At 39.3% G+C, this 25,702-nt stretch overlaps 1 protein-coding gene and 1 long non-coding RNA gene across 10 annotated transcripts in view; one reads left to right on the top strand and one right to left on the bottom strand.

Annotated features, from left to right (window-relative positions):
* The window catches only part of RIC8B (RIC8 guanine nucleotide exchange factor B), a 122,046-nt gene extending 96,702 nt beyond the window's left edge, over positions 1 to 25,344 (top strand). Inside the window, exons 9-13 of one of the 7 annotated variants that reach the window (XR_010835909.1) lie at positions 7,613 to 7,732; positions 10,691 to 10,774; positions 14,923 to 15,061; positions 15,704 to 15,880; positions 21,848 to 25,344. Coding sequence is in view for 3 of the 7 variants with exons in the window: in XM_059082009.2 (XP_058937992.1) it covers positions 7,613 to 7,732; positions 21,848 to 21,959 (232 nt within the window). In the remaining 4 variants the exon portion in view is untranslated. The remainder of the gene's footprint in view (positions 1 to 7,612; positions 7,733 to 10,690; positions 10,775 to 14,922; positions 15,062 to 15,703; positions 15,881 to 21,847) is intronic. The other 6 variants (XR_010835910.1, XR_010835911.1, XR_010835912.1 and 3 more) reach the window with 6 other exon arrangements.
* The window catches only part of LOC131767040 (uncharacterized), a 93,494-nt gene continuing 68,577 nt past the window's right edge, over positions 786 to 25,702 (bottom strand). For 2 of the 3 annotated variants that reach the window (XR_010835913.1, XR_010835915.1), the window contains 2 exons: positions 8,413 to 8,588; positions 786 to 5,914 (listed from right to left, as the gene is read on the bottom strand). This is a non-coding gene — a long non-coding RNA (uncharacterized lncRNA). Of the gene's footprint in view, positions 5,915 to 8,412; positions 8,589 to 13,577; positions 13,665 to 15,419; positions 15,456 to 25,702 lie in introns of those variants that run through there. The other variant, XR_010835914.1, reaches the window with a different exon arrangement.

The raw sequence follows: 25,702 nt of genomic DNA on the forward strand, positions 1-25,702 counted from the left end.
ATAGTGGTGAGAGTGGACATCCTTGTCTTGTTGCCGATCTTAGAGGAAATGCTTTCAGGTTTTCACCATTGAGAATGATGTTTGCTGTGGGTTTGTCGTATATGGCCTTTGTTATGTTGAGGAAAGTTCCCTCTATGCCCACTTTCTGGAGAGTTTTTATCATAAATGGGTGTTGAATTTTGTCAAAATCTTTGTCTGCATCTATTGAGATGATCATATGGTTTTTATTCTTCAGTTTGTTAATGTGGTGTATCACATTGATTGTTTTGCGTATATTGAAGAATCCTTGCATCCCTGGGATAAATCCCACTTGGTCATGGTGTATGATCCTTTTAATGTGTTGTTGGATTCTGTTTGCTATTATTTTGTTGAGGATTTCTGCATCTATATTGATCAGTGATAGTGGTCTGTAATTTTCTTTTTTTATATTATCTTTGTCTGGTTTTGGTATCTGGGTGATGGTTGCCTCATAGAATGAATTTGGGAGCGTTCCTTCCTCTGCAATTGTTTGGAAGAGTTTGAGAAGGATAGGTGTTAGCTCTTCTCTAAATGTTTGATAGAATTCACCTGTGAAGCCATCTGGTTCTGGACTTCTGTTTGCTGGAAGATTTTTTTTTTTTTTTTTTTTTTGCGGTACGCGGGCCTCTCACTGTTGTGGCCTCTCCCGTTGCGGAGCACAGGCTCCGAACGCGTAGGCTCAGCGGCCATGGCTCACGGGCCCAGCCGCTCCACGGCATGTGGGATCTTCCCGGACCGGGGCATGAACCCGTGTGCCCTGTATCGGCAGGCAGACTCTCAACCACTGCGCCACCAGGGAAGCCCTGCTGGAAGATTTTTAATCACAGTTGCAATTTCATTACTTGTGATTGGTCTGTTCATATTCCCTATTTCTTTCTGGTTCAGTTTTGGAAGCTTATACCTTTCTAAGAATTTGTCCATTTCTTCCAGGTTGTTCATTTTACTGGCATAGAGTTGCTTGTAGTAGTCTCTTAGGATGCTTTGTATTTCTGAGGTGTCTGTTGTAACTTCTCCTTTTTCATTTCTAATTTTACTGATTTGAGTCCTCTCCCTCTTTTTCTTGATGAGTCTGGCTAATGGCTTATCAATTTTGTTTATCTTCTCAAAGAACCAGCTTTTAGTTTTACTGATCTTTGCTATTGTTTTCTTTGCTTCTATTTCATTTATTTCTGCCCTGATCTTTATGATTTCCTTCCTTCTACTAACTTTGGGTTTTGTTTGTTCTTCTTCTTCTAGTTCCTTTACGTGTAAGGTTAGATTGTTTATTGGAGATTTCTCTTGTTTCTTGAGGTAGCCTTGTATTGCTATACACTTCCCTCTTAGAACTGCTTTTGCTGCATTCCATAGGTTTTGGATCATCATGTTTTCATTGTCATTTGTCTCTAGGTATTTTTTTTTATTTCCTCTTTGATTTCTTCAGTGATCTCTTGGTTATTTAGTAACATATTGTTTAGCCTCCATGTGTTTGTGATGTTTTTTTTCCCTGTAATTGATTTCTAATCTCATAGTGTCGTGGTCAGAAAAGATGCTTGATATTATTTCAACTTTTTTAAGTTAACTGAGGCTTGATATGTGAACCAAGATATGATCTATCCTGGAGAATGTCCCATGTGCACTTGAGAAGAAAGTGTAATCTGCTGGTTTTGGATGGAATGTCATATAAATGTCAATTAAATCTATGTGGTCTATTGTGTCATTTAAAGCTTCTGTTTCCTTATTTCTTTTCTGTTTCGATGATCTGTCCATTGGTGTCAGTGAGGTGTCAAAGTACCCCACTATTATTGTGTTACTGTCAATTTCCTCTTTTATAGCTGTTAGCAGTTGCCTTATGTATTGAGGTGCTCCTATGTTGGGTGCATATATATTTGTAATTGTTATATCTTCTTCTTGGATTGATCCGTTGATCATTATGTAGTGTCCTTTCTTGTCTCTTGTAACATTCTTTATTTTAAAGTCTATTTTATCTGATATGAGTATTGCTACTCCAGCTTTCTTTTGATTTCCATTTGCATGGAATATCTTTTTCCATCCCCTCACTTTCAGTCTGTATGTGTGCCTAGGTCTGAAGTGGGTCTCTTGTAGACAGCATATATATGGGTCTTGTTTTTGTATCCATTCAGCAAGCCTGTGTCTTTCGGTTGGAGCATTTAATCCATTCACGTTTAAGGTAATTATCAATATGTATGTTCCTATGACCATTTTCTTAATTGTTTTGGGTTTGTTATTGTAGGTCCTTTTCTTCTCTTGTGCTTCCCACTTAGAGAAGTTCCTTTAGCATTTGTTGTAAAGCTGGTTTGGTGGTGCTGAATTCTCTTAGCTTTTGCTTGTCTGTGAAGCTTTTGATTTCTCGATCGAATCTGAAGGAGATCCTTGCCAGGTAGAGTAATCTTGCTTGTAGTTTCTTCCCTTTTCTCACTTTATCATGCCACTCCCTTCTGGCTTGTAGAGTTTCTGCTGAGAAATCAGCTGTTAACTTTATGGGAGTTCCCTTTTATGTTATTTGTCGTTTTTCCCTTGCTGCTTTCAATAATTTTTCTTTGTCTTTAATTTTTGTCAATTTGATTACTATGTGTCACGGCGTGTTTCTCCTTGGGTTTATCCTGTATGGGACTTGCTGCACTTCCTGGACTTGGGTGGCTATTTCCTTTCCCATGTTAGGGAAGTTTTTGACTATAATCTCTTCAAATATTTTCTCGGGTCCTTTCTCTCTCTCTCTTCTTCTGGGACCGCTATAATGTGAATGTAGTTGCATTTAATGTTTTCCCTAGGTCTCTTAGGCTGTCTTCATTTCTTTTCATTCTTTTTTCTTTATTCTGTTCCACAACAGTAAATTCCACCATTCTGTCTTCCAGGTCACTTATCCATTCTTCTACCTCAGTTATTGTGCCATTGATTCCTTCTAGTGTATTTTTCATTTCAGTTATTGTATTGTTCATCTCTGTTTGTTCTTTAATTCTTCTAGGTCTTTGTTAAACATTTCTTGCATCTTCTTGATCTTTGCCTCCATTTGTTTTCTAAGGTGCTGGATCATCTTCACTCTCATTATTCTGAACTTTTTTTCTGGAAAGTTGCCTATCTCCACTTCATTTAGTTGTTTTTCTGGGGTTTTATCTTGTTTCTTCATCTGGTACATAGCCCTCTGCCTTTTCATCTTGTCTTTCTGTGAATGTGGTTTTTGTTTCACAGGCTGCATGATTGTAGTTCTTCTTGCTTCTGCTGTCTGCCCTCTGGTGGATCAGGCTATCTAAGAGGCTTGTGCAGGTTTCCTGATGGGAGGGACTGGTGGTGAGTAGAGCTGGATGTTGCTCTGGTGGCCAGAGCTCAGTAAAACTTTAATCCACTTGACTGCTGATGGGTGGGGCTGGGTTCCCTCCCTGTTGGTTGTTTGGCCTGACACGACCCAATACTGGAGCCTAGCTGGGCTCTTTGGTGGGGCTAATGGCAGACTGTGGGAGGGCTCATGCCAAGGAGTACTCCCCAGAACTTCTGCTGCCAGTGTCCTTGTCCTCACGGTGAGCCACAGCCCCCACCCCACCTCTGCAGGAGACCCTCTAACACTAGCCGGTAGGTCTGGTTCAGTTTCCTATGGGGTCAGTGCTCCTTCTCCTGGGTCCCGATGAGCACACCACTTTGTGTGTGCCCTCCAAGAGTGGAGTCTCTGTTTCCCCTGTCCTGTTGAAGTGCTGCAGTCAAATCCCACTAGCCTTCAGAGTCTGATTCTCTAGGAATTCCTCCTCCCGTTGCTGGACCCCCAGGCTGGGAAGCCTGACGTGGGGCTCAGAACCTTCACTCCAGTGGGTGGACTTCTGTGGTATAAGTGTTCTCCAGTTTGTGAGTCACCCACCCAGCAGTTATGGGATTTGATTTTATTGTGATTGCGCCCCTCCTACCGTCTCATTGTAGCTTCTCCTTTGTCTTTGGATGTGGGGGCGTCTTTTCTGGTGAGCTCCAGTGTCTTCCTGTCAATGACTGTTCAGCAGTTAGTTGTGATTCCAGTGCTCTCACAAGAGGGAGTGAGAGCATGTCCTTCTACTCCGCCATCTTGAACCAATCCCCTGATAATGTATCTTTTTTGTTCATCTTATCTGCCTTAGCCTCTGTAGGGACTTGACTTTATAGCCTCTTCGTTAACCAGGGTGCTTTGAGCAAAATTTAATCCACGTGTTTTAGAGATAGATGTTAACTTTCATATAACTCAGGGAACATTTAATAACTCTTTTTTTCTTCAGTGAACTAGTAGTGTAGTACTGTTGATGTTGGCCAAATGTAGCAACACTTTGAAGAGCAAGTCTTAATCCTTTTGTCTCCAGCTGCTGTCATATAATGGCCTTATATAATACAGAATTCTTGGTGACATATCACACATAAGAGTTTGGATACTTGTCACCTAATTGGAAGACATAAAACAGGATTGGAGTGCTGAGAAGATGGGGGAGGGGAGCAGAGACAGGGTGAGAAAAATTAGAAATATAAAATTATCCAATAAAATATCCACCACAGTTAGTATACTTAAAGTATCTTAGGACTCAGAGTCTTGGAACAAAAAACCAATCCCAGAATTTCAGTGTTAAGATCCTGAAACCTGGAAAGTTAAATCTCATACTATACTGTTCAAGGTTATAAAGGTGGCAAGTGTTTGTTCAACCAAAAATAGTCTTTTTTTTTTCAAAGTAGTTTTTTATGAAACCTCACTCTGTTGCTGTGGTGGTGACTATTTGTTTTCTCTTTCCTCTGGGTAGAAGCTACATGAGATTGGTTTGAAGTGGGGAGCTGGAGGAGAGACAGTGTCCAAGTCTGCCTCCTGCCCCCAGAACACTGGCATTTTTCCCGTAAGAGAGTGGCATGGTTCAGCAACTTGTGTTTGCTGTGGCTTTGTTTACATTCTTCTGAGTACCGGGGTGGGGGTAGGGGTAGGGGGTGTTTTTTCAAGGAAAAAAGATGAAACCTCAATCCCTGGAGTGATTTTGGGGATTTGGAATGTTTTACTACATGGGTAAAGGATGGTAAGTTCTTACTCTGTAAGAGTGAATTTCTGGCTGCTGCTTTCATGCTCAGTGAACAAAGGATTTTGTGACTTTAGTAGCTAATTTCACAGCAAGACATTAAATCATTTTAGCAGCAGCAGACTTGAGGTCAGCTTATGGAAAACAGACATCATTTCCACTAAGCCGTTAAAAGAACCAAGAAAAGAATCAAATGTGCCCTGATCCAGGAATGCATGTCCTGACTTTGTGTGCTGTCGTATCCACAATACCACAGAGCTGACCAGTGTGTCCTCCTGACAAATTTTTTCCCTGAGGCACATGATGGCTTGTGCTAATTTCATTATATTCTAAAACAGTGTGTGGATCTAATTTAAGTCACCCTTCTATTGTGCTTGAGGAGAGAGGCCTTCTCTCAAGAAACAGATGAGCATGGTCTAAATAGTTAATACATCTCCCTTCCCTTATACTTTCTTCTAAGGCCTTATTGCCTTTGTCTGCTTGGTAAGTGGTATGTGCCTATAATAAGTACCTTTACTTACTTATTTATAAGACTATATGTTTTTTTCTAATTTAGCAGGCAGCAGAAGAGAAACCAGTGAAAATATGTCCCGTCGTTACACACCTAAGCAAATAATAGATGGGTGGTGGAATTACATTTTCACTATGGCATCTGGATACTTCTTAAAAACTCCATAGTTCTCGGAAGCCTCGTCTGAGTCCTCTTTGTTCTTGACTTTTGGGAAACGTGATGACCCTGTTTGGCATTTTTGTTAATGGCCACTAACCAGACGCCTTTTTCTTTTCTTTTATGAGCACCTGAGAAAAGGGAGAGGGACTAGTAGCACACAATGAATGTCTCAAGTAGGCACTCTGTCCCAGTGGTTCTTAACCTCAATGTGCATCACAATCACCTGGAAAAAAACCAAAACAGATTTAGTTGGTTTCAGGTGAGGCCCAGGCCTAGTCTTTAAAGTTTCTCAAGTGATTCCAATGTATAGCCAAGGCTAAGAATCACTGAGAAGCCTATGGGTTTTCAAACTGTTTCCCCAGAGTTCCTGACATTGCCTTAGGGGCTGCCTTAAGAGGAAGCAAGTGAGTGAGGACAAATAGAAGGGATTCTAGGCCTGCATTCTCCTTGGCCGTCCCTATCCCCTCTCCTGCCTGAGCAGTTCCACTTTCATCTATTTCATAAATCAGCTTTCTGTGTAGATTTCATTTGTTAGAATAAAAAGGGTGAGGGGTTCCACTACTTCGAAGGAAAAAGTTTTTTAACTATGGCTCTAGACATAGGTATTATGAAAGAATGGCAAAACAGATGTTTTAGATCCGTTTTTAAGGATGGTGAGCATTGAGTCCTTCTGTAAGAATCTGTATGTCAGGCAGCCTCTGAGGAATGTAGAAAAATAAATATTTTTTAATAACAGATTATAGTACCTAGCCCTTGCTCCAAGTGAGAAAGGCCCTGCTCTGTAAAGAAAGTTAACCTGCCCAAGTAAAAGTCTAAAGCAGGGCTGGCAAGCTAGCCACCAGATGATGTAATTAATCGTGGTGTCTTGATTTTGGCCCACATGATTTTTTTTTCCCCCTGTTTAGACTAGCACTGTTCTCCATTTTACCCTAGTCCTCAATACTCCATGTTATTTATACTTGACCAATTCAGTCATTTGCATATCCTTAAGACCTGGCCCCTGAAACCATTTGTGTTTGTAGACCCTAGAAAGTAACTTATCAGCAATTTGCCATTTGCAGGGATATTTCATTTGATCATTAAAAACATACTGTGTGTACTTGGCTAGTACAAAATGCTGTAACCTCTTGTCTGCTTCTCCAGAAAGATGTTTAAGCTTATAAATATTTGGCAGCCATTGAAAGAATTATCTTTTATTTAACCTCCTCAAAAAAAATAATAATGTGGCTTTTAATTAAGAGGATAGTTTTGTTTGGTATTAGAACTTCATACAAAGTTTATGGAACGTATTCATCTTAAGTACTTTATTAAATCTATTTCCAGAAAGCCAGATGGTATACCTGTCTTTTGGTAGGCTAGATTTCATTCCTTTTTTTAATCTAGGTCAGATCAAATCTAATTAAAATTGTTCTTCTGCTTTATCTTTTATTATTTAAACACTCATTGCCTTCTGTGGTCTCACTAATGGACTAATTTCCTGAGATTATAAATTGGCATGCTTTCATTTTCAGATTCCAGCCTCTCTGTCATCATTTTTCCAATTTTTTGACATATTTGTTTTATGCTGTATCAGAAAATAGATTTCTCCTTCTCTGAAATCATTTGTCCCTTATATAATTAATGAAGCTGTGCATCCAAGGATATTTATCCTAACGGCACCAATCAAATTTCATATTTTTAAAAAGCAGCCATGCCTTTAAAAAAAAAGTTGGCAAGTTCGCTGTCACCCATTTCCCAAAGCAAATTAGCAGGAAAAGTCAATTTTTTAAAAATTCCTATAGCAGTTCTATATCATAAAATTGCTATTGCCAATTTTTTGGCTATTATACTCTTTCTTATTATAACTTACAACTTGGACCAGAAAAGTATAGAAAGAGCATAATTTGAAAACATACAGCATAACTTCTTTTTCTTTTTGTAGCATTAATCTTATCACTGGTCATTTAGAGGAACCAATGCCAAACCCCATAGATGAAATGACAGAAGAACAAAAAGAATATGAAGCCATGAAACTTGTCAACATGCTTGATAAACTTTCCAGGTATTGTATTCCCATCCATTTTTTGCTTCGTTTCTAAAAATGTTCTATTTCTTTGTCTCTCTCACTGAGAGTTACCATAGAACAGCAACTCTGGAAATCCATGTTGATTGGAACAGGATGGCCCAGGCAGCAGTAGTTCAGATCTCTCTTGGCTACCATGGTTCTTCTACATGTGCCGCTTATGGATGTGCATTCTTAAACATTTAAACTCTCAAAGCTAGGATAGTAACTACTAGGTCGTTGTGATATTTAACCAACTAACCTCCCTGTCTTCAAAAAGATGCTGTGAATTAGGTTCAATGATTTTGCTGCTGCTTGTATTTTTTGTTTTAGTCTGTTTTGGTTTTTGTTCCAAATCATGATGCTTTTTTTTTTCCCATTTTTGATGTGCAAGTTTGCAATTCTTTCTTTTTGGATTGCTGCTAAAACCAAGAATTCTAAAATGTCACGCACCCGATAGGAAAAAGTGAAAAGGAATAGCTCAAATGAAGGATTTTCTGAAAGCAGGCACTTGTATTAATTAGGGATTCTAAAAACAATCTCCCCTTCCCTTCTTGCTTCACACCTCCTTCCCCTCCCCAGATAGCCAGTTTTGAAAATAATTAAATCAAATATATACTAATAAGCAACTAGTCATCTTGGAGGAGTTATTAGAAAGTATTAATTCCTTTCACACTTGCCTGAATTGCTCAGTTTTCTAGTCGTACATTGAGTCACTGTCTCCTTTAAGCCATCTTGAGTGAGTGCTTCTGTGTGTTGGTGGCAGCTGCCACCGGAAGGTGAATTTCTTCTGTTCATCTCCTTTTTCACAACAGCTATGCAAAGGCTAGTATCCCTCCATCAAGAGGAGTAGCAACTAGAATGGGAAAGCCAGAAAGCCAACCATTAAAGGGAAAGGTGTACTAAAGAAACAAGCAGAGGCTAAGAGCACAGCAGGCGGCTTAGAGTAGAAGTGTTCAAAAATAAGAAGAGGCTGACATGGGGAGTGTGACAGGTTAGGGTATTTAGACCCTCTGAAGAGTCTGAGTTTTCACATGATGGCTGGTAATGTAGTAGAAGTTACATAGAAGTAAGTAGCTTCATCATCTACAAAGCTAATATGACTAGAATTTAGTTGACTTCCAGTTAGTCCTTTTAAATTTCCATCATTTTCCCTAGAAGGTTAGAATTTACAGCTCACTATGCTCACAGTCTTCAAAAGACATTGTTATCTGTTTGCATATGACATTCTCCATACCTTTGGATAGAATATACATGTTCCTTCCCTGAATGGATTTACAATAAAAGAGAAGATGCTGATAGGACAGACCTATAGGAGGCAGAGTAAAAGGTTCTGAATGAATATATAAAAGTAAGATTTGTACTCCCAAAAGGATCTGAGGTAGCTAATGAACCTGTGCTGTAAGTGCAGCAGTTGGGATGAGAACCAACAGAGTCCATCTGGTAGAAGCTGGAGGGGGAAATGTTAACAGGGACCTGAGTAGAGCATATTAGTGTGAAGACAGTGAACTAGTTAGGTTGAATAAATTTCATTTTTCATAAATTTCATTTCAATAATATGAGTTCTTAAAAGATCACACAGATGTTATCCAACTGGCCCATTTGCCCTAGATGAGTAAACACCCAGCAGATGCCCAGCTCAATCTGAAGGTGATACCGATTTTCACATGTATAAGCAGAGGAACTATGTCTTGTTTGGCTTTGATGGTATGAATTTTGCCATTAAAGTTGAAGCTAAGGCAACTTTGAGAATAGTCCTAAATCACAGACTTTTTTCATGACATGTGGTGGGATTTTTACATTGTCTGCCTTTATGTGCTTTCTAACATTTGCTCTAATAACAGTCAGTGGCAAAACTGTATGGAGATATCAGCAGTGGGCATTCCAAAGCAGGAATGCAAAGAATGAAGCCATTCTTTATGTGTCTTATGTGTTTGTCTTAAGTTTCTTCTCTCTTTTCACTGTTGTTTTTGGTTTGGTTTTTTGAGGTAAAAAAGATGCCATAAAGCCAAAGTAGACTAAATTCAGTAAATTCAGAGAACATTTATTAAGCAGCTGCTCTGTTCAAGGCACTGTGCTAGGAAGATGAGGGAGATTTAGAGGTGAATGTGGTAGTCCGTAACTTTGGAAAACTCACATTTTAGTGTGGGATATGGCTGTAATCTGTTCTAGAATACAGGGTATTAATACAGGGTATTCTAGAAGGAAGTAATGACAAAGTAAGGTCTGTGTTGAACTTTGAGCACCCAGGAAAAGGAGCAGTTCATTCTGTTGGGATAGATCAGGGACTTTCACAGGGAAGGTAGCATTTGTGCTGATCCTTGAAGTGTAAGAGGTATTGAATTGACAAATGGAGAAATGACCATTCATTCTAGGTAGAGGGAAACTTACTCTTGTTAATAAGATAAATCTTTTTTATTCACATACTGCATCTTTCTTCCAAAAAGCTCAGGTTATTTTATCATTATTTGAGTAATATGTTATCAGATTTATCATTGGGGAAAGCGAGGTCCAAAGAATTGCCCCAAACATTTCCAAGCTAATGACTGGTGAAAATCCCATTTCCTTTCACAGTTTACAAAACACTTTCACATACACTGTCTTTCTAGCTAAAGTAAGGCTAAGAACTTCATTTTCCAGAACTCAAGACCTTTGCTCTGTCCACTGTGCTACTGTGTCTGTCTGTTAGAGTCAGTGTTTGCCAGAACATTTCCTAATCATCCTCTTCAGCAGTGTGCTATTGGTTAGTTCCTTCAACTGTCACTCTAAGGATGTTCTGCATCCCACCAAGTCTTGCTGTGCCAAGAGTGTACTGTAGCTTTGTCTGATTAACTTTCTTTCCAAAAGTGAAATCATTTTCTCCTGGGCCTGATCTGAAAGGCGTGCGAGTAAAGGATAGGGTTGGAGGTGATGTGGCCAATGAATGGACGCTAGACACTTCCTTTTTTCCATCCATAGGAGAGCAGATGTGAACGACCTGCACCAGGATGGTGGTTAGCAACAGTGGCCCGTGCCAAAGCACTTACCAAAGTGATGACTAAGGTTGGTCATGCCAAGTACTGTTACTGAGCCTGGTGTAGGGTACAGATGTTATTTACCACCAAAACTGTAAAACCACCAATGCAAAAATTAAAATTACATTTCCGTTTTGCCTCCATGCTGGACATAGCCACTGCATCAAGTTGCTCACCACCTTAGCAGCTTTATCTCAGCTAGATTTTTCAGGATACTGGAGAGATTAGCACTCAAACATTTTCTTCCCAATTGACTACCAACTGACAATATATTCCAAGTGATTTTTTTTTTTTTTTTTTTAGTATAAGGATTGTATTTGTGACAGATGTAGGTAAGGGGATTGGCAATGGACCTAGAGGTCTTAAGAGTTTGAGAATAATTTGAACCCCATAAATCCCATCATGTCTAGCTAGTACAGTGCCTTGTACCCTGTGGTTTCCCCAGTGTGTGATGATGAAATAATGTGTAAAGCAGATCCCCAAATCGAAGGTTAATTTTTTGCTCAATAAAGTAGCCTACATGGTTTAAAGACTTGACAGTATACTTTTGTCATTTCCATTTCTTGGCCACATGTCATAAAATTCAGGTCTGGCAAGGAATTCTATAAGATACTTTGGCCCACGACTGACTAAATATTGGGGTATCTAACTTCTTTAATATAGAATGATAATTGTAATATTTATTAGACATAAGCATTAAGGCCTGAGGCATAAGATTATAGAAAGCTTCATTTGACATTTTTTTTAATGTGAGAACAGAGGTGGAAACGGGATGAAATTTGCCTGCCTCTCCACCTCCTCTTTCCTTTTCTGAATTGGAAAAAAAATAAGCCCCTGCAATTTAAGCGGGAGATTAGAACGGGGATTGTATGTGGTTAAGCAAGTCCAGTGTGGCTAAGACAACTGCATTCACCTCAGCTACAGCACATGAGCCGCGTGTTGTGACGCAGCCTCCTCCACAAAAGGGGAGAGAGGATTGACTGGCTTAAGCCTAAGCTAACCAAGGGAAGTCATATTTCAAGTTTCAGTTTTGTTTTGACTTTTCTAATCCCCTTTAGTTTCTTAACTGGAACCAGGACTGATTAATCTTCTACTCTGCCCTTACCCCATCACTGTTTAACAAGGTACATTGCCTTTATTGCTTATATATTCTATCAAAATCTTCTAAAATTTATATTTATATAAATAATTGTTTTCCATTTCTTCCTTTTCTTATCTACTCCTTATCCAATATATATATTTTGCCAGCCTTTGTGTAGTATTTGGGACATGGCTTTATTAATAAATGCAAGTATCAAATATAGGAATAATTCCCCTTTAATCCAAAGGTTATTTTAAACTTATGGAAGCTGGGACAGGTAATTTATGACTGAAAATAACTACATAATTGTTTTCCTGTAACTAAATTACTTTACTTACAAAAATAGCTGTGATTACTCCCACCTTTATGATGAGTTAATCAAGGAAATGTTTTTTAGATACATTTCAGAAATATGACCAGTCTTTATAGCATTGTGAGATCTATTTTAGGTACGGAAGTGTCAAGATCTTAATTGTTTACATCAGAAAATCCTTTAGATCTGCACTGTCCAATATGGTAACCATTAGCCATATATGACTATGGCTAGTCTGAATTGGGATGTCCTGTAAGTGTTAAATACTCAGACTTTCAAAGACTCAGTACTAAAAGAGAATGTAAAATAAATATCTCAATTGTTTAATATGGATTTTATATTGAAATAATATTTTTGATATATTGGATTAAACATATTATTTAAAAATTAATTTTACCTATCTTTTCTCACTTTTTCTATGTGGCTACTAGAACATTTAAGATTACATAAATGGCTTACATTATATTTGTATTAGATAGCACTGTTCTACATCATTAAAATACACTGCAGTGTTGCTTAGAAGCTTAATTAAGGGAACTTGGATCCAGTTAAACTAATACACCCTTAAAGTGGTAGGGGAGGATTAATTTGAGAAACTGGCTAGACAGACATCTCTCAGTAGGATGTCATGCAAACCTTGTATTGCCTATTAGTAGTCATTGCCCTTTAACTCTGTAGTAGGAATGCCTACTTTGAGCTCTTGGTTTAAGCACTAGGTGAAATGACTTCTGTTTATTAGGGAAACATCAAATAAGAATAATCTCCATTGACTGTTTGCTCTGAGTCACCCTCCTCCTTTAACTTTTAAGACTTTCTGATTGAGAAGAGCATGTACGAACTTCCATTTCTACTGCTTTATTCAACAGTGTCAGCTGGCATGCTGACCTCTTATTAATATTTATTTTGCTAATTTTGGACAACAGGAAAGAAAGGTTCTGTAGAGAAATTACCAAGAAATAAAGATCACCTTCACTTAAGGACAAAACTGAGTTTTATTTTTCTAGCACTATCCCTAGCCTCTTTCTCTATATTTTCTTAACCATGCTCTTTAATGTGAGGTGGATAGCAGATCTTTAGAAGCTTTGCATGTGATCTTCTAACAGAAATTAGAATAATAAAATACTAATATTTATATAGTGCTTTAAAGTTTAAAAAGTACTTCCATTGACTGTTAAAACAGCCCTGTGAATTAGATAGGGCAAGAGATACTTTATTGAGGAGTAAATGGGACCAATGATGAAGTGACTGAACCAAGATCAGGCATCTGGTTAATGACATAGTCAGGATTTTGGTTCTTAGTCTTCATATTCCAGATCTTATGTTATTTTGAAAAATTACCAACAAACAGCTCTCAGATTTGTCAGTCTGATTATTTTTAATAATATGCTCTAAATTTTAAATAGATGCAAAGCACGAAGACAGAGTAAGCATAGTTACCTGACAAAAAGATTTGGAGGCCATTCATTCCTGCTTTTTCATTCCATAGTAGAGCTTTTCTCAAATATCAAGTCAGGTCCTAAGTAGCTTATATCAAAAACAGAAAACAAACAGAAACAACTTCTTATGAAGGAAACCAGTAAAACTGCTATGATTCTATGTTAATGAAGTCTTTTAATTATTTTGAAAATAGAATGATTATAGGTATTTTAACAAATTCTTACATTCAGTGTGATCATATTAAGAAAATTAACTTTAGAAAGACTTCCTTATTTACAGGACTGTTGCCTGTTTAGGCAGTTCCCGAAGTGGAAGGACATGGTGTAGATAACATGCCATATCCATTTGTCTTGGGAATTATATTTTTATGTTACATATTTTACCTTCCCAACTGTACCCAATCCCAAAGCATAATGGTGAGGCTGAGGGAAGGATATCAGAAATGTTTTTGAAAAATGCAGCTTGAAGACCTCAAATTTAGTATAGAAAAGTCACCACACCTCTCCTGCCTACTGGGTTAGTGGCTTAGTGAAAGAACAGTAAAACCAACCAGTATGCACTAGGAAGCCATTAGATGAAAGATTATACTGAAAGATGAAGGATCAGCAAAGGACACTCTTTCATAGTATATAACTGAACATGTTAACCAGTGCCAAAGGTTGTTTTAATTTCTGTCAGGAAAAATGCATTAAAAACACTTAAGAATATCACAGGTTATTGGGAAATCCATTGTACTTCAGTGGATTATAGACTGTTCCATTGATGCTGAAATCTTGAAATAAGATACACCCTCAGACTTAGAATTATAGCAAAGATTACAGAGCTTCTTTCTCCGGGCTCTCACAGGCTCTATTACAGCAGGCACTTTTGGAAAAGCCCTGTTAATTAAAATGCTTTATTTATATACTAATTTTCATCCTATCTTTCAAATGTGAAAGGGAATTAAATATGAAATGGCTAATTTTAAATGCCAGGGTTCTTTTTTTTCCAAGCCAACCTTACATTAAGAACAGGAATCCCTGTGCCAAAAAAATGGTTCCCAATTATCCCATCATGGGTTTTATTATACATTGTACAGAAGTCAACAAAACAAGTAGGTAACAGGACCTGCCTAAATAGCAGCCACCCTCATTAAAATCAGAGAATTAATCAGGGGGTGATTGAAGGAAGCAATGCTTCATAGGCTCCCCCTTTTTCTTCTTTTCTAATCATAGAACAAAATATGTTACATAAAAGGATCGGAACTATTATGCAGTACTCAATTAGAGGGAGGTGAATAGGTCTCTAACATGCTGTTTTATCAAAAGAGCAGACTGGTGTTTGCATGACTGTTGTTTCATTACAGACCCTGTCATTAATTCCATGTGTCAATACTGCCCTGTAGTACACAGAGCAGACAAGAAAGAAGAGCCCTTGAAAACAAGGGAATGATTTTTGAGTCGTTATCAAGCTAAGTGGCAAGCGGGAAGCTGAAACTCGTATAGGTAAATTCGAAGGGACTCTTGGGAGATCTGCAAGTGGGAAACAAGAATGCATTTTACCAACTGCTTAATTATGTCCTGTTTTTCAACAAGTACACTTGAATTGAATGCTTTGTTTGTATTGCACAAAAACATGTGCTGTGGGCAAGAGTATTCTCTTGTTTCCAGGTCAAGTAAGGTGTTTTATACACATCTGGCCTATTCTGTAATGTGCTATTGGGTATGTTAGTATGAGCCCCAATATTGCACTGTCATTTCTGGGAGAAAGAGTTATGTAGGAACCAGAAGCCTAAAAAGTGGAACCTTCTCTAAGGTCCTGAGAGGTTACATAAGCCCAGGTATCCCAGAGGACCATACTTACAGGGAAATGGTGGCTCAGGAAAATGTTGAACTATATCTGGGGGAAAAAAAAAGACAGACTATAAAATTTTAAATATGGTATAAATCCCATAATCTCCCACCCCTAAATCTTTAAGAAAGTACTTTTTGGTTTCCATTAGCAGTCCTAAGGGTTAGGCTGGGGCAAAATAAGGTTTCCTTTCTTGGACGTGCTTTATCTGTGTCCTCGTGCCTGGCCAATCCCTTATAGATTATGGTTCCTTATCGTTTAGTAAGATCAAATTTCTAAATGATGTTTCGTTCCAGTTGAACATTCTTGGAGGCTTATCTCTTCCCTGGCCAGATGCCTGATCAGATGAGAAGCCCGCCATGATACTGTCACAGTGCCTAGAATGGGCTCTTTATCCAGTAGACATCACTGTACTTTTTGATGATAACGAGGGCAGTCTTAACTTGTGTTAAGGCCTGTGTATAGCATTGAAGGTAAGTATGAAGGAGTTATTGCTATGTGAATATCTTAATCCTGATGCACATTTCAATATACAGTATCTTCGTTTAACCATGATCTACATATATCTGACACCTAGCCATCCTTTTTAGATGGGACCTTCATAATTTAGGACCAGTAACTCTTCATGAAATGGCCTGTTTATTGAGGGCCATGATTGAATTTAGATCCTTCCTTGTAACATTTGCCATTGCTTTGATTTACTTTTGGAATCATTCTAATCATTTGCTGGTAGCTTTGCAGGAAGGACTTGTGGTCTTGGTGTATGTCAGTGACAATTAGGTAGGATGCTGTGTTTGACTCTTAGGTTTAGAAGATCTTGATTAGAAACAAAAACTCAGCAGTATTGAGTTTTAGTGTCTTAAACACCTAGCAGCTTTTTAAGTAGATCAAAATTATTTAGTAGCCTAATATTTAGACTCCTAGAATTAGAATCTTGGGGATCATCTTGTCCAACCCTTTCATTTTATATAGATGGGGAGACTCAAGCCCAGAGAAGGAAATGACTTTCCCAAGGACACCCAGCAAGTCAGTGGAAAATCTGAGACTAGAATCTAGACCCACTGGTGCCCCATATATAAGCAGCTGAGTCTATACTAATTAGTGGTTGGAAATTCCAGGTTGTATGGTTCAAAGAGGGCCTTGACTTCGGCACTGTCAGAATGTCTGATGACACTGACTCATCAGGGAAATAATTGCAGTTATAATAATATGAGGATGTTTCCTGGCAAATGGTTCTCTACCATTGTCCATTTATGCTATGACCCATGTATTATATTCTTTCAATAAACATTTATTGAGCACCTACTATGTGCCCATCTTATACTAGATACTGCAAATCACAGCCAGATAAGACATGGACTCTGCCCTCAAGTTGCTCACAGTCCAGTAGAGAACGAGAAATCCCTGGAAAGCATTATGCAGAATTTCCTGTAGAATGCTAATACTTTTCCTAACTGTAAATTTTGGTGATGAATGTGAACCTTGTACCCAAAGATCCAGCTTTTCTCTTGGTCAGGGTTTGTTTATTAGGAGTCCCATAAAACACCATACCTTTTCTTTCTGTGAAAATGCAAGATAATACCAACTGCAGCTAAATTGAGTTCATAAACACTTATTGAGGATCTACTATCTGCAAGGCACTGTGCTAGACACATAGGGATATGAAAATGAATAAAGCATAGAACATTTTCTTTTTAATATGTCAAAGGAATATTGTTTTATAGCCTTCAATGTTTGTAATGAGAATTATTTTTAATAAATTCTTAAATATGGGACCCTTGAAATAGAAGACAAAAATACCTCTGTACTATAATCCAGACTTGTCAGCCCAGGATTTCAAAGTCTCCATCCAAATCCTCTTTTGTACCCCATATCTGTTTTGAGCTTTCTTTTTCCTTTACCTCTGCCAAGCCAGCCTGCTTGCCAATCCCTGCACACAACTAACTCTTGCTTCTGTGCCTTAGCTTGACTAATCTTCTGCTTCTGAGATGCCTTTCTCCCCATGAATCCATGTCCATCACTGCCATTACAGTCTGGCCCTGAGTCCATCTCCTGCCGGGAGCCTGTGATCAGCATCCCCATCTCCTCCGTGTCCCTCCCATGTGTACATAGCCCATATGACTGGTGGAATAACGGTTCTGTGGTAGTCATGAACGCTTCCCATTCTCTGTCCACATCTTGCTGATCTAGATACAACAGATCTTATTAAATGAAACAGTTTAGTATAACCAGGTCATTTATCAGACCTTTTAGGAGTAAGTCTCTATATCAAAGACTTCATTTTGGTATTTGTGGGCTGTTATATGATAGAGAGGAAGATCAGAATCATTAAGATGGGGGTTTGAAAAGTAAGCCCGGGGTCCATAAGAAAAAACAGTAACATATCTCTAAGTGATCCTCTCTCCTTCCACTCCCGAACAGGATGAGAAATCGCCTTTAAATACATTTCAGATACAGTAAGGGTGTATAGAACTGTCAAGCTAGGGAAAGCAGGGCTCTGCCTGTTAATCATCTAAAGCTTGTTGATCTGCTGTTCTGTAATTCCTTTAATATTGTTTAATGTGTGTGTGTTTTACCTTCTGAACTGACTAAAAGCTTCTTGAGGACAGGGACCATGTCTTTTATTTGCTTCTGCATATTCTTCTCCCACTTATTCCCAAAGAGTACCCTAAAAATCTTGTGGAAACCTTCCTTCCATAAACACATAAGGGACAGGAAATGCTTCTTGTGGGTTCCAACTACATTCCGGCCATTGCACTATGCACTTTTAATGTATAATGACCTTTCACCCTCGTGACAACTCAGTGAACTGGGTATTCCTATCCCAATTCTACAGATAAGGAAATTGAAGTTCAGAGAAGAGAGTTCAAGGTCTTACTGCTAGTGAGTGGTAGATCCAGGATTAGAACCTAGGTCTGTCTGATTCCAAAACCTATATATGCCTTTCACTATACCACAATGATAATAACTAATATTTAGGACTCCTTTACAGTTCATAGAACTCTTTCATCTGCACTATTATTATTGCAATTACTACTACCACTGCTAGTACTATTACCCCTTAAGTCATCACTAGGAAGTAGGTAGCACTAGTATCATTATCCCCATTTCACAGATGGGAATACAGAGACTCAGAGACTTGCCCAAGATCACACAACTGGTAAGTGGAAGAGCCAGGACTTCACATAGACTTCCTGACTCTAGATCTTTTTGTTCTTTCCACTATATCACATTGCTGCCTTAATTTATTTGCACGAATGCATGATTATGTGGCTAGTTATCACTGACACCTCTCCTACAGGAATGTCAGTAAGACCAAGCATCGCATGGAGCCATGTGGAAAAGACAATAATTCATACCCTCAGAGGAGCTTCTATGTTGGTAGAGGGGTGATACAGAAGACCTAAAAAATAAAGCCTTGAGAAGAATAGTTCACAAATGAGAATTAAAATGAGCCCCTTTATTCTATAGATGAATTCCCATAATTTGGCCATAAAACTTTTGTAATGATCTTAATTATTTCTATTATAAAATTGGATTAGGGAGCAGGGGTGAAATTGATGGACTTGATTTGAAAATATTCCTCCTGGGTTTGGATGAGAAAGTGCTAGCTACTTTGTGCAAGCTGGTAGCTAGCTCCAATATCATCCTGTTACCAAAGAAATGCTGGAGTGTTAGGAGTGATGGCATATCCACCCAGCAATTCACTGTCTTGGTAGAATTCCTATAGTCTCATCTGTTGATCCGACTTCTACCTACCCATACCCTTCAACCCCACCCCCACCTTACTGTACCCTCAGTCCACTAGCCCCTTCAGACCTTGAACTTTCTGATCCCTTAATGTTTCACCCCAGAAGGTGATCCCCTTCTCCTTTGGTATCGATTATTAGTAAACAGTGTCCAGTATCACAAAGTCCTTCAGCACCATCAGAACTAGGAAACAGTTACTAAAGTATAGATATGTATCATATGTATGCATGCTGAAGAGAAGTTTTAGTGGAAGCAGATCGTTTTCTGGTTCCTCTAAGCATTTCTCCCTGGTTGTCATGCAGAGCTGTTCACCGTCCTGAAAGATGTCAGCGTCTGCCCCCCGCCCCCGCCCCCGAGCTGCTGCACCTGCTGAGCTCTTGTGGCAGCGAGCGGGTCGCCGCCCACGTGGCCATCGGAGCGAGGCCACAGCCACACTCTGCTCCTCACACCCCCAACTCCGCCCTTCCAGCGGACCTCAGCTCTGCCCTGGAAGGAAGGCCTTTCCTTCCTACAACCACAGCCATGATCCAGCTCTCTGTCTCCTCTCATGCCGTTACTGTTACAGTGACATCCTCATGGCTCGTCTCCCCGCCGCAGTTTCCCCTATTCCAGTGTCTTTTGCACTGCTGCCAGCGATACTTCCCTATAAAACAAACCTGATAGGGCATTCCTTACAGGCTAAGATCCAAGCTCCTTGCTTTGGCATTCAAGACACTTGACTACTAGACCCCCAACTACCCTTGCAGGCTTGTCTCCTCCTGCTCCTTCATTGAACCTCACCACTCCCCAAACACTGGGCCCTGTCCCAGCTTCATGGGAGCCAAGAAAGAGATTGACACAATCCAAAAAGGTCTACAGAAAAAATCACAAGTACTTGGGACCATACAGAGCCCTCCACACAGACTCCTTTGCCTGAAAAGTTCTGTACTGTCTTCGCATGGCATAGGACACCTCACTGGAGGTGCCATTCCCACCTTCCCCAGGCAGTTTGGTTGATGCTTTATCTCAGGAGCTGTGATTTCTTTCATTCATGATTCTCTTACAGCATTTACCCCATTATGTTCTAAGTTATTTTTCATGTATATGTTTCACTCACTCCTCAAGGGCAGCAGCTGTGCCTAGTCTTCCTTTTCTTCCCAGTATATGACACAGTTCCTGGCACATAGTCCTTGAACAGCTGAACTCAGAGTGTGCTCCTTCAGTGCAGTTATAGCAGTTAATCCAGATGTGTGTGCTACAAAGAGCACTGGACTGGGATTCAGAGACTTATGTCCCAGGTCCAACTTTGCCACTAGATATGTGACCTTGGGTAAGTCACTCAGTCTCCTTTATTAAACAAGGGGGTTGGACTAAATGATCTCTAAGGCCCCTTCAACTTTAAGTTTTATGATTCTGACCCCATTTCTTGGATCAGGAAACACATTTCCTACTTTATAATATTTAGCAGCCTCAACCAGTCAACCATCCACATTACTCAAATAGAGGTTTCAGCCTCTCAGAAATAGTCTTCTGGTACTAGCCAGAGCTGCTTGATTAGGTTCCTGTTGACTTATCCAGTGACCACTGAGCTGTTCTTCCCCTTCCCCAGGAAGTTTCTCTGCAGCTGTAACACCGTCACACTGCTATGTGGCTGGCCCTTCTGAGGGGAGCCCTTCTTTGTGCTGGCCTAAGGGACAACAGCAAGGAAGCAGAGGGAGAGGAGGTTTTATCATTTTCCTTCACTCCAACTCCCACCAGCATTACAACTGCTGCCATGTTGGTTCTTGTTGTAGACATGTTTTTAGGGGGTGATGCCCGTTTCTGTGAGAAGTAAGTTTTAAGCAGCTCATGTGCCTCTTCAAGGCTCCTTTTAAAGTACACTGCTAACTTTTTGGGGTGGGAGGAGGACTAGAGTTAGCAACTCAACATGTACATTCGATATAATCTCTATACAATAAATAAGAGCCTATGAAAAGATTAAATAAATCTTTCTTAATGCTTTTTGATTGGCTTAATCAATAATTAATCATCTTTAGATGAGGCTGTAACTTGTGGAGTAGATATAATTGGATTAGCTGAAAAGAGGCAGTTGGGAGCTTTGAAGAGATTAAAATGGCTGTCAATCCCATAATTAAACTGCCACAAACAAAAGCAATGGTGTTTTTTAAAGAAGAAGAAGGAGAGAGAGAGGAAAGAAAAGGGAGGGAGAAAGTTGGGGAAGGCCAAATGATTTGAAATCAATAAGTACTTATGTGTCACTAGAGATTGGAGAGGCAAAAATCAAATGACAGATTTATTCCATTAAATGAAATCCATACATATCAAATCAGCCATTTAATTATATGCCTGGTCCACTGGGACAGGTGAAATTTTGGCAGCTTCAACTTCACTAAAACAAATCCACAAAAGGAAAAAAATTATTAAAAACAGAAGAGACCTGCTCCTTGTCCTGAGCCCATTTAGACCTTGACTTTTCATACTTTTAATTGGCTTAGTAGGTTTGGCCTGTGTGAATGAAGTCTTTTATCTCCCTCTTTTTCTTTCCATACCTCTTTCATCTTTCCTGTTACAAACACAGAGAGAGCTTGAGGAAAAATACTTTGATTTTTAAAGACTTTTTTTTTTTTAAGGATGTGCATTTGGGTGGGGGGAGGGGGTGTGTGTGATGCTGGTGAATACTTTTTTTCCTTTCTTTTATCTCTTTTTTCCAGAGAGGAGTTGCTTAAACCAATGGGACTAAAACCTGACGGGACAATAACGCCTTTGGAGGAAGCTCTCAACCAGTACTCTGTCATCGAGGAGACCAGCTCTGACACAGACTAAAAGCATCACCTGCTCAACTCTCAGTATTGCTTTTATCAGCATCTTTTCTCTGTAGCTCCAGGGGAATCTTTTCTCTAAAACATTTATGCCCTTGCTTTGGCTAGAAACACATTAACTGGTTTACTCATTGAGAATCCAGCATATTTAAGAAGTGATCCTGTGTTTTTGCGATATTGAGGCATTCATACAGAGCTGCAGTTAGACGGAGTTGCAGAGACTAGGAACAGAAAAAAAAAAAATTCCATTTTGTCAAGATGGAACTGAAGGACTTCACTCTATAAAGCAGCCCTGGTTGAATCTGGCAGTTCTGTTTGCCAAGATTCTTAACAGAAGATTTAGCCGTGTCCTTCCTCTCACTTGTGTGAGCTGCCCTTTCTGAATCTCTCCAGAGACGGAGGCATGTGAGAAGCAGAACGAGCTGCTAAAAAGGGGCTGAGGCAAGTGACTTGTTAGATCAGGACTGAGTGAATGGAAGCCAAGCAGCTGCTCCATAGACGTAGCCCCAGTCTTCATTTCAATTTTGTATAAATCTATAGAAATGCACACACACGCACACACACAACAGCCCCAGACTTGCAAACTGATTACATTCAAGAAGTTTGTATGTCAGTTATCTAGAACTTCAGAATACATTTCTTCCTATAAAGTTATAAATGATGGTTTAGTTCTGAGGCAGCTACAAATGCCTATTTATTCCCTAATAAACTGAACACTAGTACCATAGAACTGAACCCCCATCTGTATCACTGCATGGGGAGCATGCATTCTGAGGTCTAACATAGGGGTGCCTCCAACCCGTTAGAGGGAATGGGGACCCCCTGGGTACAGGGGGTTCTTTTGAGCCCTCTGATGAGGGTGGGGGAGTCAGCAGCACCCATTTGTACATATAGGTCACTCATATGTCACACGTTTTAAATTGGGGACTGTGTGTGCTTGTGTGTGTCCTACCTTTCTACCATATGTGATCAGTTTAATGGTAACTTTATTTATTTAAAAAAGAAACACAAATAGTTACTGTTAAACTGATTAAGGCTGTTTATTTTTACTTTTAGAATTGGTCATATGAAGAAGTAGAAAATGAATCATGCAATATAGACAGTGGGCCTAGTTAATCAATGGCTAAAGTTGAAAAGGGGTTGGTTTCCTTTTATATATATATGTATGTATGTATATACATACATATATATATATATACACACACATAATGTGCTTAACCACTGCCTTTTAAAACTTTAAATTAAATAAAACATTGGGGTTGATTCAATTTAGCTATCTGTGTGTGTTTCTTTATAGATACATGGGGTAAACAATCCTATTTCACAGTTTATGCTTTTTTAAAGTGCTTTTACATCTACTATCTCACTTATAATAAATAGCCTTTCTAAGGATAAAGCACATGAAGTATTAGTGAAAATGTCTTGTACCCAGAAGTCACTTCTCTGGCAAAAGTACAAATCAGGAATTCAGTTTTGAAAAGCCTTAGAGCTGCCAAAAGAGATGGCAAAGTTTCTTAAAATTTATTTATAGGAGAGATCCTCAAGAATCTCACCTTTTGCCTCTTTACTAAAATTTGCATATATTTCTAACATGTTTAGTTATCTGACTTCCAAGCCCACAAAAAAAAATGGCAAAGGAGGAGGCTGTTAGATGGAAAGCAGACCTACTGAAAGCAGCAAAAAGCCAACTGAAAACCGGATAAGAACGTGGGGAGAATGAAAACTACTCAAGGCGTCAAAAGTCTGGGACCATCTGTTTCCTAAAGGACATTCTAGTTGACCCAGAAAGTATCTGTACAACAGTATGGCCTATAAACTAATTCTCATAACGATGACCTTGTGTTTCTTTTAAAAAATAGGAATACTCTATAAAAAGACTAGGAAGAATACATTTTAGGATTTTTATCCAAAATAGTTGAAGTTATGCGTGACCCATGTTTTAACAGTAAATAAAATGAAACTTGGTAATTCATAATTTTAGATTAAGTGAAAAAAAGTTTAGAAAAAAGAATTTAAGTATTTTTGTTACTTCATTCTACAAATGCATTTTTAAAGTATTTTTATAATTTCTGCAATTAAATAGCTTTGGCATGAGTGTCGGCTTACCTAAATGAAGACATGTTTAATGAAATACCATCTTGCCAGCTTTATGCAGAGTGTTTGAACAGTCCTGTTTAAGTAGCTGTGCTCTTCTGCTTTCAATGAGTTGTGTTTCATTTTGAGTTTCCCCATACTGGGCACTAAGCTTTGTTTTGAAGAGGGAATTTGCTGAGGGAGAAGATGAAAGTGACCTCATCTTGCACATGGAAAGAGAACTAACATCTGTTGATTGCTTGCTCTGTGCTGGGCTTTTTATGTATCTTATCTTGTGTAACCTCATCACATCTCATATTAAGAGATCATCTCTGGAAAGCAAACTAAGTTACCCAACATCACAGAGCAAGTAAAAATACACCTCTGGCCGGCCTGACCCCCAGCACCTCTCCTTCCCCTTCACGCTGCCCACCTGGGTCCATGTTGTGCCCCCTATGACTCTGGAATGCTGGGAGAGTGGTAATTCTCAGGCCATTTTAAGCAATAACTATTTCAGCAGAACTGGTTTAAAGAACTTATTAAGCAGGGAGGTGACCTGAATGAAGCTGAAGTGTGAGTAGGAAACTTGCTCAGTTAGTACTGGATTTCAAATAAGGACCTGGAATGCTTTAGGTCAGAGATGAGGGCTGCAGGCTCCCCCCCCAGGCCCCCTCCCCACCGCCACCCTGACCCTCGACATCTGCCTAGCTCAGTGGCCTGCAGTGGGGATGGTGAGAATACACTGGCCAACTGCACTCTGCAGGCCCCTGTGTCCACATCCCTCCCAACCTTTAAAACAGGGTATGGAGGAACGGGTTCTAAAATAAGGCGCTTGAGCTGCTGCTTTAGAGTAACAGTCAACAGACACTTGAGGCCCCTTCACACACTGGGTGGTCCTGGCAGGTGCACAGGACAGATGTTATTGTCCCTCCTTTATAAATGAAGACATAGGCAGAGGCGGTACAAGTACTCAACATCCCCTGAACTACCATCAGTCTTGCCGCCTCCCAGTACTAGGTGTCTCCTATATTGACTTCCCTTCCCCTCCCCCCCATTATAAAAGTAATATATGTTCATTGTGGAAAGTTTGGAGAATACAGGAAATAATAAAGTTAATAATTCACCCCCAAACCCACCACCTGAGATAATCTCTGTTAATGTTTTGGTGTATTTCCGTCCTGTGTTTTTTCTATGCATATATAATTTATTTTACTACAAGATTGGGATCATGCTGTATTTACAGATTTGTACCCTGCTTTCTTCTTTAACATATTGTAAGCATTTTCCCATGTCAATAAATATTCTTCAAAAATTAATGGCTATATGATATTCCATTATATGAATTGTAAACACTAGTAATTGCTTACTCAGTATTCTTCTTCCTTGCTAACAGTGAAGACATCATGACCTATCCCGCCTCCCCACAAAAAAGGTGCCCGCTGCCTTCCTGGGAGGCAGCATGAGCCTTGTCAGCACTGAAGAGCAGCAGGAAATGGAATGGCACCAGGAAGCGCAGACTTGCTCTGCCATACACAGTCTAGCAGGAACCTTGGCAGCACAAATCATGACACAGCTAGATTAAGTGACTAGATAATTCTAAAATTTTTGTTAAGGAGAGGCGTTTGAAAATAGCAAGGGATCTAGATGACTTTAAAAAGTCTGCATGTGAAGAAA

Source organism: Kogia breviceps, chromosome 12 (genome assembly GCF_026419965.1).
Source record: "Kogia breviceps isolate mKogBre1 chromosome 12, mKogBre1 haplotype 1, whole genome shotgun sequence".
Classification (NCBI taxonomy): Eukaryota; Metazoa; Chordata; class Mammalia; order Artiodactyla; family Physeteridae; genus Kogia; species Kogia breviceps.